This window comes from Rhodotorula toruloides (genome assembly GCF_000320785.1).
Source record: "Rhodotorula toruloides NP11 unplaced genomic scaffold Scaffold12, whole genome shotgun sequence".
Classification (NCBI taxonomy): domain Eukaryota; kingdom Fungi; phylum Basidiomycota; class Microbotryomycetes; order Sporidiobolales; family Sporidiobolaceae; genus Rhodotorula; species Rhodotorula toruloides.
In genome coordinates this window covers 130,497-145,163 of record NW_015622972.1, presented here as the reverse complement: position 1 = coordinate 145,163, position 14,667 = coordinate 130,497, and the positions used below count along the sequence as shown (strand labels likewise).

The following is a 14,667-nucleotide window of genomic DNA, read 5'->3' as shown; positions in this document are numbered from 1 at the left end:
GATCGAGCTGATTAGACTGCTACACACGCCCTGACGACAGGCAGATCCGGCCAGCGATGATTCTCTCTCTCCCTCTTCTCCTCGGCCTCCTCATCAGTCCAGCGACCTCGCAGCTCCTCTTCCCCGTCAACAGCGCCCAGACACCCTTTGAGGCGCCTCTCAGAGACTGCGGAGGAAAGGCAGGGCGGCGCTGGAACGAAGCGAGGCCTCCTCGGGTTGCAATCGTCGGTGCGGGAGCAGGAGGTGCGTTCGCGGTCCCTTGTTTGTGTGATCCTGGCTGACGTTTCACCTTTGAGCAGGCTCGTCTGCCGCGTACTTCCTGCGGCACTTTGGCGACCTAAAGGGCGCGGGTCTGGAGACGGAGGTGACGGTCTACGACACGGCAGAATATGTGGGTGGACGTTCGACGGTAAGCAGCTGTTCTCTGGTCAGCCTGGCTACCGCTGCGTGCTGACGGCCTTTGGGCAGGTGATTTGGCCGTGGAACGACGACCCATTCTCCCCGCCTCGCAATGCCAGCGACCCTCCCGTCGAACTCGGCGCGAGCATCTTTGTCAGCGCCAACAAGCACCTCCAAAAGGCACGCAAGGTCTTTGAGCTAGAGGAAGACGCTTACGGTGGTGAGGACGGCGGAATGGCAATCTGGGATGGCGAGCGCTTCGTACTCGAGGAAGAAAAGCTCGGCTGGAGCTGGTGGCAGAAAGCGAAGCTAATCTGGCGGTGCGTCCTTCCCACCCATGGACAGAAGGCTTTTTGCTGACGCCGTGTTCAATCACAAGGTACGGGCGCAGTCCGTTTACAGTTCGCTCGCTCGTCCAGAAGACGGTCGCCGATTTCGTCTCGCTGTACTCGCCCGAGTTCGTTTCTCGCGGCGCCTTCACGTCCGTCTCCAACTTCACCGCAATTACCGGACTGCAAGAACCGGCTTCGCTGTACGCCGACGAGTTCTTCGGCAAGCAGGGCGTCGCCGACCTTTTCACGAACGAGATCATTTCGGCCGCGACTCAGGTGAACTACGGCACGCCCATCGACCGCCTGCACGGCGTCGGCGCGCTAGTTTCGCTAGCCGCGACAGGCGCAGTCTCGGTGCGCGGAGGGAGCCGGCAGATCTTCGAGAACTTCGTGGGGCGGAGCGGTGCTCGCTTGCGTCTAGGCGAGAATGCGCGGGTGCAGTCGATTCTCAAACTCGATGCGCCTCGAAGTGGTCGCGCGCAGTGGGTTGTACGGACGGCGTCAGGCGTGGGAAGCGGGACGTACGATGTGCGTAGTTCCTGTCTGGCCCCCTTCCGTAGGCTGACCTTCGTGTGCGCACAGGCTGTTATCCTTGCAGCGCCCTTTCACCAAACAGGGATCCAGATGGTCAATTCGCTTGCGCCGTCTCGCATCCCGAAGCAGCCTTACGTCCCACTCTACGTTTCCTTCGTCATGACCAAGTACGCCCGTTCCACTTTTGCCTTTGTGAATCCGCTAACTTCTCACTCCCTTGTTAGCGCGTCTGCGCCGCGAGCGTCGTATTTCGGCTTGCCCGAGAAGACAGTCATGCCCGTCGAGATTTTCGGCACCTTCACGACCTCCTCATCTTGCAAGCCCACCTTCAACTCGCTCAACTACCTTCGCGCTCTCTCGCCCGAGACCAGCGCAAGACTCGGCGAAGGCACCTTTCACGTCGTCAAGATGTTTTCGGACCGACCGCTCGAGGCGGAGATGCTCGACGACCTGTTTGGCCAAGGCAACGTCGCAAAGACGGTCGTCAAGCGTTGGCTCGCGTATCCCAAGCTCGAGCCTGTCACGAAGGAGGACGACTTTGCGCCCGTCCGGCCAGACGAGGGCCTCTACTACCCGAACAGCTTCGAGCGCCTCATCTCGACCATGGAGACGGCGGTGAGCCCTCTTCTGCTCTTCTCTGCCAGTTCGAGTCCCTCACAAGTGACTAACTCCCCCTTGCAGACCGTTTCGTCGTTCAATGCCGTCTCACTCCTGCTCAACGACTTTTTCGGCTATGTTCCCCCGACAAGCTGGGCTGAGTGGGACAACGCCTGAGAATGAATCAGCATGTGGAGATCTGTACAGTCTCCTTTCGCGCCCGTAACTAGCCTTTCACAGAAGCCGGCCATCCTTGCGTGGTTGTCCTGCTCCCTCTGCCTTGCCTTGGGCGCTTGGGGGCTTCCAGCTGCCGGCCGCGCCTTGACATCGGTCGACTACGACTAAATGGATTCTCGCTCGACGATTGAAGGCGACGGAAGCGACGACCGCTGATTTTCCCTTTGTTCTACACGCGGCAAATCGCTTCGTTTCGTCCACCGCTTCCCTGGCGATCTCCGACCGCCTCTGCGTCCCCCTTCGGCGCGTTGTGTCGTTGGAGGCTCCCTCGGCGCTCTTGCCTGCGACTTGCTGCCAATCCAACGGGCTTTGCACCTTCTTCGCCTCGACTTCGCAAATTCACCTGTCTCACGGCCTTCCCGCTGCCGGCTCGGGCATGGGCTCGCTTCCCTTTCTTCCCGGCTCCTGCATTCACCGCAAGAGCTCGGCTGTCGCGTGCGCGATCAGATCGACAATTGCTCGAGCCGCCTCGCCTTTCCTCTCCGTTCTCTCGCACCTCTTCGCACTCTTCGTATCTTCGTCGGTAGCGCTGCACTCCGGAGCAAGGGGTGACGGCAGGATCTCGTTCAAAGGGTCAGGCCAATCGTATCCGCCATCGTCAGCTTGACCAGCCCTCGACTCGCTCGAAACCTCGAATGGTTGACAGCGCCTGTGTGCCCTCACGCCCTCAAACCCCCACCGACGTCTACGAGTATGGCAGCGACTACACGACGCCCGCGCCTTCCCTCCTTTCGCGACCGACAACGCCAGTCCTCCTCGAACCTCCTTCTCCTCACCCGCCTATGACCGTCCCGTCATTCTCCATTTGTCGCTCGACTCCCGCTCCGGCACCTATCGTCCTCCCTCCTCCATCCTCGCCACCATTGATACCGACGCCGCCTGGAACGACCGCGCCAGACTCCCCCTCTGCGCTCTCTCCGACCACAACGAAGGAAGTCGACCTCGACCTCGACCCACACTACCTCGCCACGCCCATCCAGCGATCGTACTTCGTGCATCTGTCGGACCTGTTCGAGAAGAAGGCGGTGGAACGGATAGCCGACGCGGAGGACGTCAAGAAGGAGAAGAGCTTGTCGAGGGTGTTGCCGGTCTTGCGGAGGGCGAGCGTCGTCGTGGCAGGTGCGTGTCAGTGCGCTCCGCCAGACAGGCGGATTTGCTGACAAATGGACCAGCAGGAGAGGAAGTGCAGGGCAAGCCGAGTTGGCGGTGTTGTAATCTCTGCTGATGGCCGTTTGGGTTCGAGGTGTACCAGGGTCCGCGTTTCGTATCTGTACAAGCAACATGTAGCCATTCAGAATCCGTACCTAGGCGTCGTCTCCTGCTGCTCCATCTTGCTCCATCATGTCAGGCGGGAGCTCGGGCAGTTGCTGGGCTTCTTGCGCGACGACGTCTTTGACGAGGAGTTGCGTGAGCATGCCTGCGAGCGCGTAAGTATCAGTACAGCCCACTTACGCGCTCGAAAGATCACTCACCGAGTGCGACAAGCGCCGTGCCCTCGAACGCCCTACTGACATCCGTCCAAACCGCCTTCCTCGTTCCAGCTCCAGCCTTCGATATCCTCGACTGTTTCCACGCAAGCCAAACATCCCCCTTGCCTTCTCGCGCCACGCGCTCTTCTTCGTCGTTCATTTGGGCGATCAGGTTGTCGAAGTGCTCGACGAGGGGTTCGGGGAGGAGAGGGTTGGTGAGGGTGAGCGGCGGGAGGAGGTTGTGTCGAGTCTCGAAGAGCTGAGTAGCGTGGTTTTGGATCGAGGAGAGCAAGTCCTGCAGGAGGAAGGCATGTCAGGCGCGAAGTCCGCACGAGGTGGAGCGGCGTCCGTACGGTTGAAGGGAAGCCTGCATAAAGACCGTCAGCGAGTCGTCATAATGAGCTCAACAGGACAGACGCACCTTCTGACAGCTCGGGTTCCTCCAGCGACACCTCGGGCACCTTCAAAGCCTCCTTAATGCGCTTCGTGCGCCGTCGTCCCCTCATCCTCTTCTCGCGCAAGGTCGCGGCCGCCTCCGTATCGCTTCCTCCTTCTTCCGTCTCCTCCACGTCTGCCATGCTGCCGACCGAAGAACTCCTCGCGCGCTTCTTCCGCTTCTGGACGAACCCCTTTTCCCTCAACTCGCGTTCCTCTTCGTCGTCCTCGGCCGCCTCTACCACGACCGCGCCCCTCCTCTCCTTGATGGCCTCCTTGTAGGAGGCCTCGAGCACATCCTGCAAGAACGTCCCCGCCGCGCCGCGCTGAAAGGTGTCTGCCGTTCGCGAGATGAGCGCATGGTCCGAGGCAGAGATGCGACGGGCCTGCAGGTCGACCGGGGGCGCTTCAAGCGGTCGCGATGCGGTGTAGAGTGATGGGAGCTCCTTCGGAGCCTTGTAGACGCGCATTGCGCTCAGCTAGAGCATGAGCGAGCGAGTTGGCAGAGCGAGAGAGCCGACTGGGAGAGTTGGCGTCCACCACACCGCTTCACCGCGCTCTACTGGGCTGGAAAGGCTCAGAATGGCTGCACAGGCTGCTTCAGCGAATCTTACGCCGGCGCTCTTCCGCTCCCTCTTCCCGCAACCCTACCTCGAGCGCTTCATCAGTGAAGGTGTTCGACCAGACGGACGACCAGTGGGAGACCAGGCGGCCTCGGCAGATGCATGGAGGGATGTCAGTATCAACGTCGGTGAGTTGCAGGCTCGTTTCCAGAGGTGTTGCGGCCGGAAGATGTCGCTTCTCCAGCGGTCGGGAAGCAGGAGGGTGACTTGACGGGCTTGTCATGGGCGTGTGTCCCTTCTGGCGAAAGCATTGGCGTCTTTGTTCAGTGCTGTACAGGCTAGAAGCATTTAAGAAGCCCGCAGGAGCCGTCGAGGCTGACTCCCCCTCGAACCTCCTGCAGGATCCGTTTCGACTGCACCTTCATCCGCTCTCGTCCGGCTGGGCAAGACTTCCGTCGTGTGTGGCGTGACGCTGGAGATCGCCCCGCCCGATTTGGCGCGACCGAACGAGGGCTTCATCGGTGCGTCGAGCTCAACAACCAGAGGCGCTTCTCTCGCTGATGATCCGTCTGTACAGTCCCGAACGTCGACCTGAGCCCGCTTTGCTCGCCTTTGTTCCGACCTGGACCTCCGCCTGACGAAGCCCAGGTCCTCTCATCCCGGTTACGCGACGTCCTCCTCTCGTACGCAGTTCCTCCTTGCGCCGGATCCCGCCCACGTAGTGACAGTTCGCATGCGCAGCTCCAACATCCTTCCTCTCTCTTCTCTCGTGATCGAGCCCGGCAAGGCGGTGTGGGTGGTATACATCGATGTCGTGTGCTTGAACTACGACGGAGGCGTGCTGGACGCGGCAGTCTTGGCAGCAGTGGGCGCTCTGCGGAATCGTGCGTTGACTCCCTCCTGCGTCCCTAAAGGTCACTGACGTATCGGTATCACAGTGAGATTCCCCGAGACCACCTTCGACGTCGACACGAGCGAGGTTATCTGCGAGCGTGTGACGGAGGAGCACCCCGGCAGCCGGATATCTGGGCCTCGCGAGCCGTTCTCCGTCTCCTTCGGCGTCTTCAATGGGTGCGTTTGCGGGCCATCTCATCATTCTGCTTGTGCTGACCTCGACCGGACTTTACAGAACCCTCCTCGCCGATCCGACACTCTTCGAGGCCAAGCTGTGCTCAAGCGAGATTACCGTCGTCGTCGGCGCACCGGCGGCATCCTCGACCACGTCTCTCGCGAAGGCACCGCTGCTGAGCGTCTACCAGGCAGGCGCGCCGCTCGAGAACGGGAAGGAAGTGCTGCGACGGTGTATTGCGATGGCGCGAACACGGGCGGCGGAGTTGCAGCAGAGTCTGGCATAGACGACCGTTGTACTGCAGCATGTTCTACACCTTCTGTCGCTCACCTTGCGATCCCTCGCCGACATCGCTTCTCTTCCTCCTCACCCGCTCACTTGCTCGAGATGGTCGGCCTGCTGGACCTCCCGCCCGAGCTGCTAGGCCCAATACTCGAGTTTGCTTGCGACGCTGCGCCCTCCCTCGCCACTAGCACCGCTCCGCTCGTCCTCACGCATCGTTGCCTCGCCCCACTTGCGGTCCCCATACTCTGGCGCAACGTGACCGTGCGAGATACAGCGCAGATTGAGCGCCTCCTGCACTCTCGAGCCTTCCCGACGCGCGCCCGCCTCATCCGCTCGCTCGCCTTCATCCCGCGCGACGTCGATGGTTCTGCTCGAGGTGGAGTGGGAAGGGGGATTGGAACGTCCGACACGGTCGATGGACAGGCTGCGATGGAATTACTGGCCGCTTTAAAGGACGAGTGGCGGGAGCGGCAGCAGCGAGGAGGGCCAGCAGAAGGCATTCGCTCTCTCGACATCGCGAGTGTGGGCTGGTTGGGGCCGGACGTTCTCGAGGGAGAGTGGCTCTCCAGTGCGCTCTCTTACTTACCGTTTGCTCAGGACAACGACGGGCTTACAAGTCTTCCCGCAGACCTTCGCGAGCTCGTCGTCGGCGTCAGCTTGCGACTCCCAACCTCCCGCACCCTTCCCTTTACCTTCTCCTTCCGCCTCGAATCCCTCACACTGCACAACAACCACTGGGAGTCGCTTCCGCACGACTTGTTGACCGCCATCCTTCGAACCGGCCGACCAGCCGCACCGGGACAGGGTCTCAAGCACCTCGACTTGTCCGCGACTTACGACGTGACCGGTCTCAGCAGAACCTTGTCGCAACGGCTTGCGAGGAAAGCGGAAAATGACGAGGCGACCGGCCACGTCGTGATCAGCGGCCTCACCTCGCTGCGTCTCCCGCCTCTCGAAACACAAGACCATCACGGGTTCGCTCTCGCGATTCTCGTTTTCTGCATGCCGAATCTCGTCGGCGAGCCGAAAGGAGCGTGTCCTCGCCAGAAACTCCGGTACCTCGAGCTTCCGCCTCTCGCAGCCGCAACTTCGGGAGCGTACGATGCGCTTTGGGCCGTTGTCTGTGACCTCTCGCTGGGCTCAGCGGCGTCGACGAGGGCAGGAGAAAAGAGCGATGGGTTGGAGGAAGTCGCGCTCCGAGGATGGGCGACCGGCTCTCTCGTCGAAACGGCCAAGGCGGTCCTCGCAGCCGCAGGACTCGATGGCGGCAACTCGCCGATGCGCACCACGTCGCTCAAGAGGCTCAGGTTTACGCGGCTGCTGGCGCCGGAAGAGTTGGGCAAGTTGCCGGGACCAGGAGGGAAGGAGGTACTAGAGTTGGCGGATCAGGCGGGCGTCGAGGTCGTCTGTGGTCCTAGACTAGATTATCCGCTGCAATAGACGGAAAGTGCACCCGCTCAGCCGGACTCCGAGGCGAAGAGAGACTGTTACAACAACGAGAAACAGAGAGAACCCGATGCGCCTCCTTGCTCCGCTACAAGCCATACACGCTGTCCCACTCCCTCGTGATGCCGTTTCCAGCCGGTCCCGCCGCCATGATATCGCTCTCGGCGATGCCCAGCCGCCGCAAACCCGGATCAGGACCCTTGAGGAGCGTCTTGACGTCCAACCTGCTCGGCTTGAAGAACGTCCTCTTGACCGGTCTCCGCACCTCGTGCTCCGCCGCATCCCCATCGACATCCATCATTCCCGCCGCACACTCGTCCTCCGCAGCCGCCAACTTTTCCGCCAGCGCCCTCTTCCGCTCGCGCAGATCTTCCCGCCGCCGCTGACTCGCGCTCGAGATGTAGCTCTCGGCGAGTCGGCGCTTCCGCCGCCAGTGACTGTCGGGATCTTCGTCGTCGCTCTCGTACTCGGCTTCGAGGTGTGCGCCGGGTCCGCCTGCCGCCGCGGAGAGACGAGTTGCGGCGCGCGCGGTCGAGCGGATGCGGGAGGAGAGTCGGACGTCCAGGTCCGAGTCGGCTTCGTCGTCGGTCGTGTCGGTCGAGAGGGGAGGAAGGTCGGCGCCGACTTGGTGGAGCTGGGAGGAAGGGGCGAAAGGGAGGTTGCGGAGACCTTCAAGAATCGAGGCGCTGCGAGAGGAATCAAGTCAGCGCGCCGTCGAAGACAGCAGTAGAACGCAACGTACACAGTCTTGTCCAGGTATTCGCGCGAGTTGGCATTGTCCATGTTGTTACTCGGGACGTCAAGCTTGAACTCGGGGCCGAAGTACTCGATGTACTCGTTGAAAGGCAGGTCGCGCTGCATCTGGACACCGCACGCGATGCCCGTCTCGTACGCCCATGTTCGGGCGACGTTGCGGATCGTGTAGCCGCCGCCGCCGACGATGATTAGCGGGACGTTGAAGGTACGCATGAAGGCGACGCATGAGGCGTGACCTGTGGGAAACCGACGTCAACCGTTGGGACTTCGCGGTGGCCGTGGTCGGAGATGGGGAAGACTCGTACGCACCGTTCATCGAGAGGTTGAACGAGCCGAGCTTGTCGGATGCCAGCGAGTCGGCGCCGCACTGCAGCACGACCGCGCCTGGTCGATACCAGTCCATGATTGCCTGCATGATCTGCGATCCAGGTTCAAGTCAGCGCGGGTAGAGAGGCAGTAGTCTGAGCGAGACGTACCGGCCGGAACACGCTCCGATAGCTCTCATCGTCAATCCCGTCCTTGAGCGGGAAGTTGACCGCGTAACCCTTCCCCCTCCCTCGGCCCTTGTCGCCCTCCGCACCAGTACCGGGGAAGAAGTCGCCGAACTTGTGAAACGAGGCGGTCATGACGCGGTCGGTCGTGTAAAAGGCTTCTTCGACACCGTCGCCGTGGTGGACGTCGATGTCGATATACAGGACGCGCGAGTGATATCTGCGAGACCGCCCGCGAACATGCATCAGCAGACGCCACGAACAAAAGCAGAATGGGCTGAAGCCTGAAACGAGGCAGACGCACCGCAGAAGCTCGAGAATCGCCAACACGATATCGTTGATGTAGCAGAACCCACTCGCTTCTCGCTTCTTCGCGTGATGCAGTCCTCCCGCCCAGTTGACCGCGACGTCGGCCTTGCCCTCGATCAGTCGTCGTGCCGCACCTGTGCGAGAAAAGGTGAGATGTAGGCGAACGAGGGAAGTCAGGTTGAACGCACTGAGGGAGCCGCCGGCTGAGATCGAGCAAAACTCGAATAAACCTTCGAAAGGCGGGCAGTCCTCGCCGATCAAGACTGTAAGGAAAGGGCGTAGGAGGAGGTCAGCGAATCCTCCAGGTGGAAACAACGCTGCCGACAGCAAGTCCTGTACTCACACCGCTGCCCGTGCCCCGTCATCTCGTCAAACGTCTCTGGCGTTACTCGAGCGAGACAGTCGATGTACTCGTCGGTGTGGAAGCGGGTCATTTCGTGCGGCGGACAGCGGTCGGGTTTCTGCGTCGCCTCGAATGGTCAGCACTTCGCTCTCGCGCGAAAGACGCTCAGAAGCAACGCACGAGCACGTCCATGTGCTTGTCGAGCCCGTAGTTGGTGATGAGGTTGTGCGCCATCTTGATCCGGTGAGGCTTCATGGGGTGGACTGGCGGCGACGAGCAAGTCAGCTGGAGCCGCGCTCGCTTCGTGACAAGATCCCTACGCACCCAGGTTGAAAGCGTATGCTCCCACATCGTCTGTTCGTTCGCGTGCGAGCGAGGTCAGCGCCTTTGAAGCGACTTGCGCGGGGTAAGCGAAAGAGAGCGCTCTTCCGCCTCGACAACGCAGCGGGGCGGGGCGGATCGAGGTCTGGGAGTGCGCTACTCACCGTCGTAAAAGTACGCGACTGTCCGCTTGTCCGGCCCGCCTGGCGCGGGCGAGAAGAGCGCAGGCTGGTCTGTCGAGGCCATCCTCGCGCGACGACGACAGCTCGAGGGGCAATGAAAGCGATACTGGCGAGGTCGTACGAGTCTCGAGAATCCAGCAAGCTTGGTCTCTGCGCTGTAGAGCGAGTATGGGCGTAGCGAGTTGAGCCAACCCTCCGCTTTGTGTGGTTGCTCTCCGTCACTCCCAAGCAACGCCGCGATGATGAGCAGCACGTCGCCTGTGGGCGCACCGAAGGCGTCGACACGAGCATCGGCATCGCACCAGGTCAGCACGTCCTTACACGCTCTTCCAACGACCCTCGCTCGCCCCTCCCACACGCTCGACCGTCGGGACGGCCTCACACCTCGACAACGGCTTGGACGGGCTTGTTGTGCGGCGCAGCGGTGTTGTGGGTAGTTCTGGATGGCTCGGTGACAGCGGCGCGGCGCAACGAGGAGGACAGTTGGTCGAACGGCCCCTGCGGGCGACACGAGGTGGTGGAGTGACGAGATTCGCTGACAACGCTTTCTTTTGCGTGTACAGCCTTTCGACGAGGACCCCGCGACTCAGCGATTCGTGATTGGCAAGATTGACGGTGCGCTGCGCTTTCGCGGCGACCTCGTCCTTTCGCTGAACTTGGCTGACCTCGTCTCCTTTCGCTTGGAACAGCTGGAATCGCCGTCTTGATTTCCGACGTGTGTCTGCCGTATTTTGCTTTACGACTGCTACGCAGCTGACCTTGACCCCGTGCCCGCGCAGTCCGTCCACCTCATCGAGTTCCCCTCGCTCCTCCTCCCGTCCGGCGTTGGTCCCGGCTCAATCGTCAACATCGCCTGCACGCGCAACGTTTCTGCCGAGAAACAGCACGCGAGGGAGTTCTGGGACTTGCAGAGGGAGATTGCCGAGACGTTTGGGAAGAGGGAGCCTGAGGCGCCGAAGTTGAGAGTGAGGAACACGACGCAGACGAGCGTGAGTCGGCGTTCATCCAGTCCGGCTCTCGAAGAATCTGCGCATCAAGTGCAGAGTTCTGCGTCGTTTGTGTGTGGCGATCTCCGCTGACTCTCGCTCTGGCATTCGCAGGTCACCCTCGAGTGGGACAAGCTCGACCTCGCCTCTGCGAGCCTCATCAACCTCTCGATCTACCGCAACGGCCAGCGCTTGACGACCATCCCCAACCCCCTCCACAACACCTCGACCAAGCTCTCGGGTCTCCAACTCGACACCGACTACTCCTTCCACCTCGTCCTCAAAACTAGCGCCGGTACCTACACCTCCCCAACCGTCAAGACCCGCACGCACACGATCGACAACACTACCGGTATCTGCGTCTGTTTTGGACTTGTCGAGCCCGAAGACTTGGCGAACGAGGCGAGCGAGGCGGTCAAGCAGCTGGGTGCGAAGAGCGATGACAAGATCCAGATCGATACGACGCACTTTGTGGCGACGTCGAGCGCGAGTAGGAGTAACCCTGATGGCGGGCCGGGCGTCGAGTACCAGAAGGCCGTGCAGCTTTCGATTGTGCGTTCTACGCTCTCCTTCTTGGCGTTCACCCTCGTTGACCGTTGTTGTGTCCGTTCAGCCCATCGTCACGCCCGAGTGGCTCCTCGCCTGCGTCACAGCAAAAAAGCTCGTCCCCATCTCGCCCTACTACCTCGGCCAAACCAACCGCGCCGCCTCGCTCTCCTCCGCACAACTCGTCTCCTCCACCGGCTCACCAAGCTCGACTGCCCTTCCCCTTACGCAGCGACAACCACGACCGGTTGCGGTAGCTGAGCGACCGAGTCAGCCGACTGTTGTGGAGCGGGATGAGGACGAGCAGCGCGCAGAGCAGGTTGCGAAACCGCCTGTCGAGCTGGAGGAGGACGTCGAGGGTCCGCCGGAGGATCAGCAGGCTGAGCCAGAGCTGGAACCTGAGCAGCCACCTGCGACGGAGCCGGCCGCTGAGGACGAGACGGACGCTTCCACCCGGGCAATCAAGTCCGACACCGAGCCGTCGAAGGACGCAGTAGAAGAGACTGCCACACCGACCATTTCCATCTCGCCGCCGCCGGAGGAGACGGTGATTAAGGAGGACCTGCCAGCCGAGGAGTTGCTTCAAGAGCAGGGCTCGACAGGCGCTGGCGATGTGGACGGCACAGCTCTCGAGGGCAAGTCTGACCAGCCAGCAAAGGCGGATGCGGCAGAGGCGGCAGAGAGCGACGTCGAGGAGGACCAGCGGCCGGAGGCTCAGGACGGCGAGTCAAGCCTCGTCGACATTAAGCTCTGAGGAGGGACGGCGGCGGCGGCGAAGGCAGGGTCTGTATGTCCTCTTGATGGATCTGCAAACGAGTGCATATGCCGCGCTCTTTCGCCCGACGAGCGAGAAGTTGGCGAAGTGTCGATCCGTCCTCGTATTCCCACACTCCTCTGTTCTCGCGTGGCTGTTTCAGCTTGATGAAGTGCTGTCCGAGAGTGATCCAGATGCACTGGCAGTCTTCATCGACGCAAGGCCGTCGAGCCTCCGACGCCGGAGCACCTTCGCCTCGTCCCTTTCGACCTCGTCGCCTCGCTCAAATTACGCTTCATTACAGCTGTGGCGATTGGCAGGGATCGCCCCAGCTAGACCCGCAGCCTGCAGGGCTTTATCGCCGCTGTCGACCCGCATGGCTTGCTCGCTCGACTTCCTCATCCGGGTGCGATTGCGGTGGACGAGGAGCTCGTTGCGGGTCTCGCTCTGTGCTGCTGCTGGATCTGCACGGCTGCTCGAGGACCTGGCAGGGCTCACACGTCGACCGGACAACCAGCACCCTCTACTCGCCAACCCTCTCCTCGTCGACCCTCTTCGCTTCTCTCACAGCGCCCACACGGCCTGCGATCGCTTCTCGAGCAGCTCGGCAACTCCAACAGACGCTGGTCGTCTTAGAACATTGCCAGTGGACCCCGTCACCCCGCCTGACATGGCAGACGCACTCGACGTGCCCTCGACCATTGCGACCCAGAGCGTCGCAACCAGCATCCTCACGCCCTACCTTACCGGCCTGACAACGCAGGTCCTCCTCATCGGCGTGTACCTCGCCCTGTTCGGCCGCTTCATCCGCGAAGATTTCGGCCTGCACACGACGAAGGTGAGGGTGGTGGGATGGGTGGTGCTGTTCTTGATCGTGTGCTGTTTGGGGATGGCTTACGAAGAGTTGGTAGATACGGGCAGTGAGTTCGCCTTCGTCAACTCTCTCCTCCCTTCACCTCCACCGTTTCCTCCTCCGTTCTCCGCCTTTCGCCTCTTTTCGGCTCTTCATACCCACGACATTCTCCCCGCGAACCATCAGCCGCTCGGGACCAACTGGACTGACTGATTCTGTTGACCTGCAGTCTCCCAGCAACGGACGAGCGAAGAGCTGTTCGCCGGCCCTGCACAATCGAACGTCCTTCCATTCCTCTCTGGGCTCGTCGCCGCCGTCTGCCAGTCCTTCCTGATGTTCCGCTCGGCGTTGGTACGCTCTCCCCGCTCGAACCGTCGGAATCGAAGCTGATCCCTCGACTCGCGCACAGCTCATCTCATCACGGCCGATCCGCTACGGCTTCGTCGCCGTCACGACGAGCGTCATCCTCCTCGCCCTCGCCGGCGCCAGCCTCTTCTCCGGCGTCGGCTTCCTCATCGTCAACGGACGAGAAGGCCCAGTCGGCTACTTCACTGCCGAAGCGATGTGGCTCTGGTCTAGCGCAGCAGCCGACATCCTCGTCTCCATCGCCCTCGCCGTCACCCTCCACCGCCGAATTGCCGGCTTCAACCAGCAAACCGACAGCCTTCTCCGCCGCCTCATCGTCGTCGCCCTTCAGACGGCTGCCTACACCTCCATCATCAGTCTCGCCGGCGCCGTCATCGCCACTGCGTTCGAGAAGGACACGGCGTACCAGGTTGCTACGATCACGCAGCCCTTCTGGCGTGCGTCTCCTTCCTCGCTTCCTTTTTTCGCTTCCATGCTCATCGATTCTCCCGTACAGTCCCACTCCCTCCTTTGCACGGCATCTCGCTCTACACGACGCTCTCAACTCGCCGTACCATCGCCGCCTCCCTCGGCGCGCCAGGCGGCGTCATCTCCCTCACACCCTCGGCCAACATCCCCTCACTCAGCGCCGGTATGCGCGAGAACGCGCGGCCGACTATCGCCTCCCGCCTTGCCAGTCTACGAGCCGGTCGAAGTCACGGCTCGACAAACCAGACGGGCCAAGGAGGACAAGGGAGCGGGTTCGACACTTCGTCGACGGGGTCGGCCGGCGTCAACGTCAAGGGCTATCGCAAGACGCATGGACCGCTCGAGGTCAAGGTCGAGCGCGAAAGCGAGGTTACGTACGACGACGAGCGGAACGAGCTGGACCGGGCGTTCGTGGTCGAGACGAGAGGGGAGAAGGCGGTGTGAGGGCGAGTTATCTGTATCCGTTCCTGCGCTTTCAGTACAGCGTTATTTGTTGTCGTGCTATCATCATTGTGGTCTCTCGGTCCCTGGGGCTCGAAGGCGAGACAAGCAAGCGCGACTTTCCGATTCATGAACCAAGCTACTCCTCCCGACTTCCGGCGACAACGTGGTACTGACGACTGACGAGAACGGCGAGAACGGATGCGGTACTGACGAACTGCGAGCGAAAGAGCGTCAGCACGACTGTCGAGCAGGAAGAGGGAGAAGGTACGGCTGACCTTCCTAAGCGACTGAACCACAAATGATGCGTTCCTCCTCCTTCGTTCAAGCGACACCTCTCTCCCTCTCAGAGCCACCACATCGCCGGCGGACGCTTCGCCCTCTCGCTGTTCTCGCCGCGGAAGGCGTTCCTCCCGTAGACCGTGTCGTCCAGCCTCGCCTTCGCGCCGACCAAGTCCGCCTCCCTCGACTGGCGCGTCGACTCG

At 61.7% G+C, this 14,667-nt stretch overlaps 9 protein-coding genes across 9 annotated transcripts in view; 6 read left to right on the top strand and 3 right to left on the bottom strand.

Annotated features, from left to right (window-relative positions):
- Positions 1-56: 56 nt before the first annotated feature.
- RHTO_01154 (prenylcysteine oxidase) lies at positions 57-2,039 on the top strand (the record flags this gene model as incomplete). Its single annotated transcript, XM_016414837.1, has 7 exons — positions 57-243; positions 300-409; positions 469-719; positions 779-1,259; positions 1,314-1,432; positions 1,490-1,880; positions 1,947-2,039. 7 exons carry the CDS (start codon positions 57-59, stop codon positions 2,037-2,039), a joined length of 1,632 nt encoding a protein of 543 aa, XP_016273058.1.
- Positions 2,040-2,734: 695 nt separating this feature from the next.
- RHTO_01153 (uncharacterized protein) lies at positions 2,735-3,324 on the top strand (the record flags this gene model as incomplete). The annotated part of the gene is made up of 2 exons (XM_016414836.1): positions 2,735-3,218; positions 3,275-3,324. 2 exons carry the CDS (start codon positions 2,735-2,737, stop codon positions 3,322-3,324), a joined length of 534 nt encoding a protein of 177 aa, XP_016273057.1.
- Positions 3,325-3,403: 79 nt separating this feature from the next.
- Positions 3,404-4,473, bottom strand: RHTO_01152 (uncharacterized protein; the record flags this gene model as incomplete). Its single annotated transcript, XM_016414835.1, has 4 exons — positions 3,404-3,516; positions 3,572-3,863; positions 3,922-3,935; positions 3,990-4,473. 4 exons carry the CDS (start codon positions 4,471-4,473, stop codon positions 3,404-3,406), a joined length of 903 nt encoding a protein of 300 aa, XP_016273056.1.
- A 112-nt stretch (positions 4,474-4,585) lies between these two features.
- RHTO_01151 (exosome complex component RRP43) lies at positions 4,586-5,921 on the top strand (the record flags this gene model as incomplete). Its single annotated transcript, XM_016414834.1, has 6 exons — positions 4,586-4,754; positions 4,968-5,087; positions 5,144-5,249; positions 5,308-5,450; positions 5,505-5,637; positions 5,696-5,921. 6 exons carry the CDS (start codon positions 4,586-4,588, stop codon positions 5,919-5,921), a joined length of 897 nt encoding a protein of 298 aa, XP_016273055.1.
- Positions 5,922-6,022: 101 nt separating this feature from the next.
- Positions 6,023-7,360, top strand: RHTO_01150 (uncharacterized protein; the record flags this gene model as incomplete). The annotated part of the gene is made up of 2 exons (XM_016414833.1): positions 6,023-6,488; positions 6,549-7,360. The coding sequence occupies 2 exons, from the start codon at positions 6,023-6,025 to the stop codon at positions 7,358-7,360; spliced, it is 1,278 nt and encodes a 425-aa protein (XP_016273054.1).
- Positions 7,361-7,454: 94 nt separating this feature from the next.
- On the bottom strand, positions 7,455-9,832 carry RHTO_01149 (histone deacetylase 1/2; the record flags this gene model as incomplete). The annotated part of the gene is made up of 10 exons (XM_016414832.1): positions 7,455-8,052; positions 8,109-8,358; positions 8,432-8,540; positions 8,599-8,833; positions 8,918-9,056; positions 9,111-9,185; positions 9,266-9,383; positions 9,446-9,528; positions 9,590-9,619; positions 9,751-9,832. 10 exons carry the CDS (start codon positions 9,830-9,832, stop codon positions 7,455-7,457), a joined length of 1,719 nt encoding a protein of 572 aa, XP_016273053.1.
- Positions 9,833-10,010: 178 nt separating this feature from the next.
- On the top strand, positions 10,011-12,054 carry RHTO_01148 (chitin synthase; the record flags this gene model as incomplete). Its single annotated transcript, XM_016414831.1, has 6 exons — positions 10,011-10,073; positions 10,332-10,383; positions 10,458-10,483; positions 10,548-10,757; positions 10,869-11,306; positions 11,368-12,054. The coding sequence occupies 6 exons, from the start codon at positions 10,011-10,013 to the stop codon at positions 12,052-12,054; spliced, it is 1,476 nt and encodes a 491-aa protein (XP_016273052.1).
- A 670-nt stretch (positions 12,055-12,724) lies between these two features.
- On the top strand, positions 12,725-14,185 carry RHTO_01147 (uncharacterized protein; the record flags this gene model as incomplete). The annotated part of the gene is made up of 4 exons (XM_016414830.1): positions 12,725-12,974; positions 13,137-13,258; positions 13,317-13,710; positions 13,770-14,185. The coding sequence occupies 4 exons, from the start codon at positions 12,725-12,727 to the stop codon at positions 14,183-14,185; spliced, it is 1,182 nt and encodes a 393-aa protein (XP_016273051.1).
- Positions 14,186-14,528: 343 nt separating this feature from the next.
- The window catches only part of RHTO_01146 (argonaute family member), a gene marked incomplete at both ends in the record, with an annotated part of 3,921 nt that continues 3,782 nt past the window's right edge, over positions 14,529-14,667 (bottom strand). The window contains one exon of the mRNA XM_016414829.1: positions 14,529-14,663. Coding sequence (XP_016273050.1) covers positions 14,529-14,663 — 135 coding nt within the window. The remainder of the gene's footprint in view (positions 14,664-14,667) is intronic.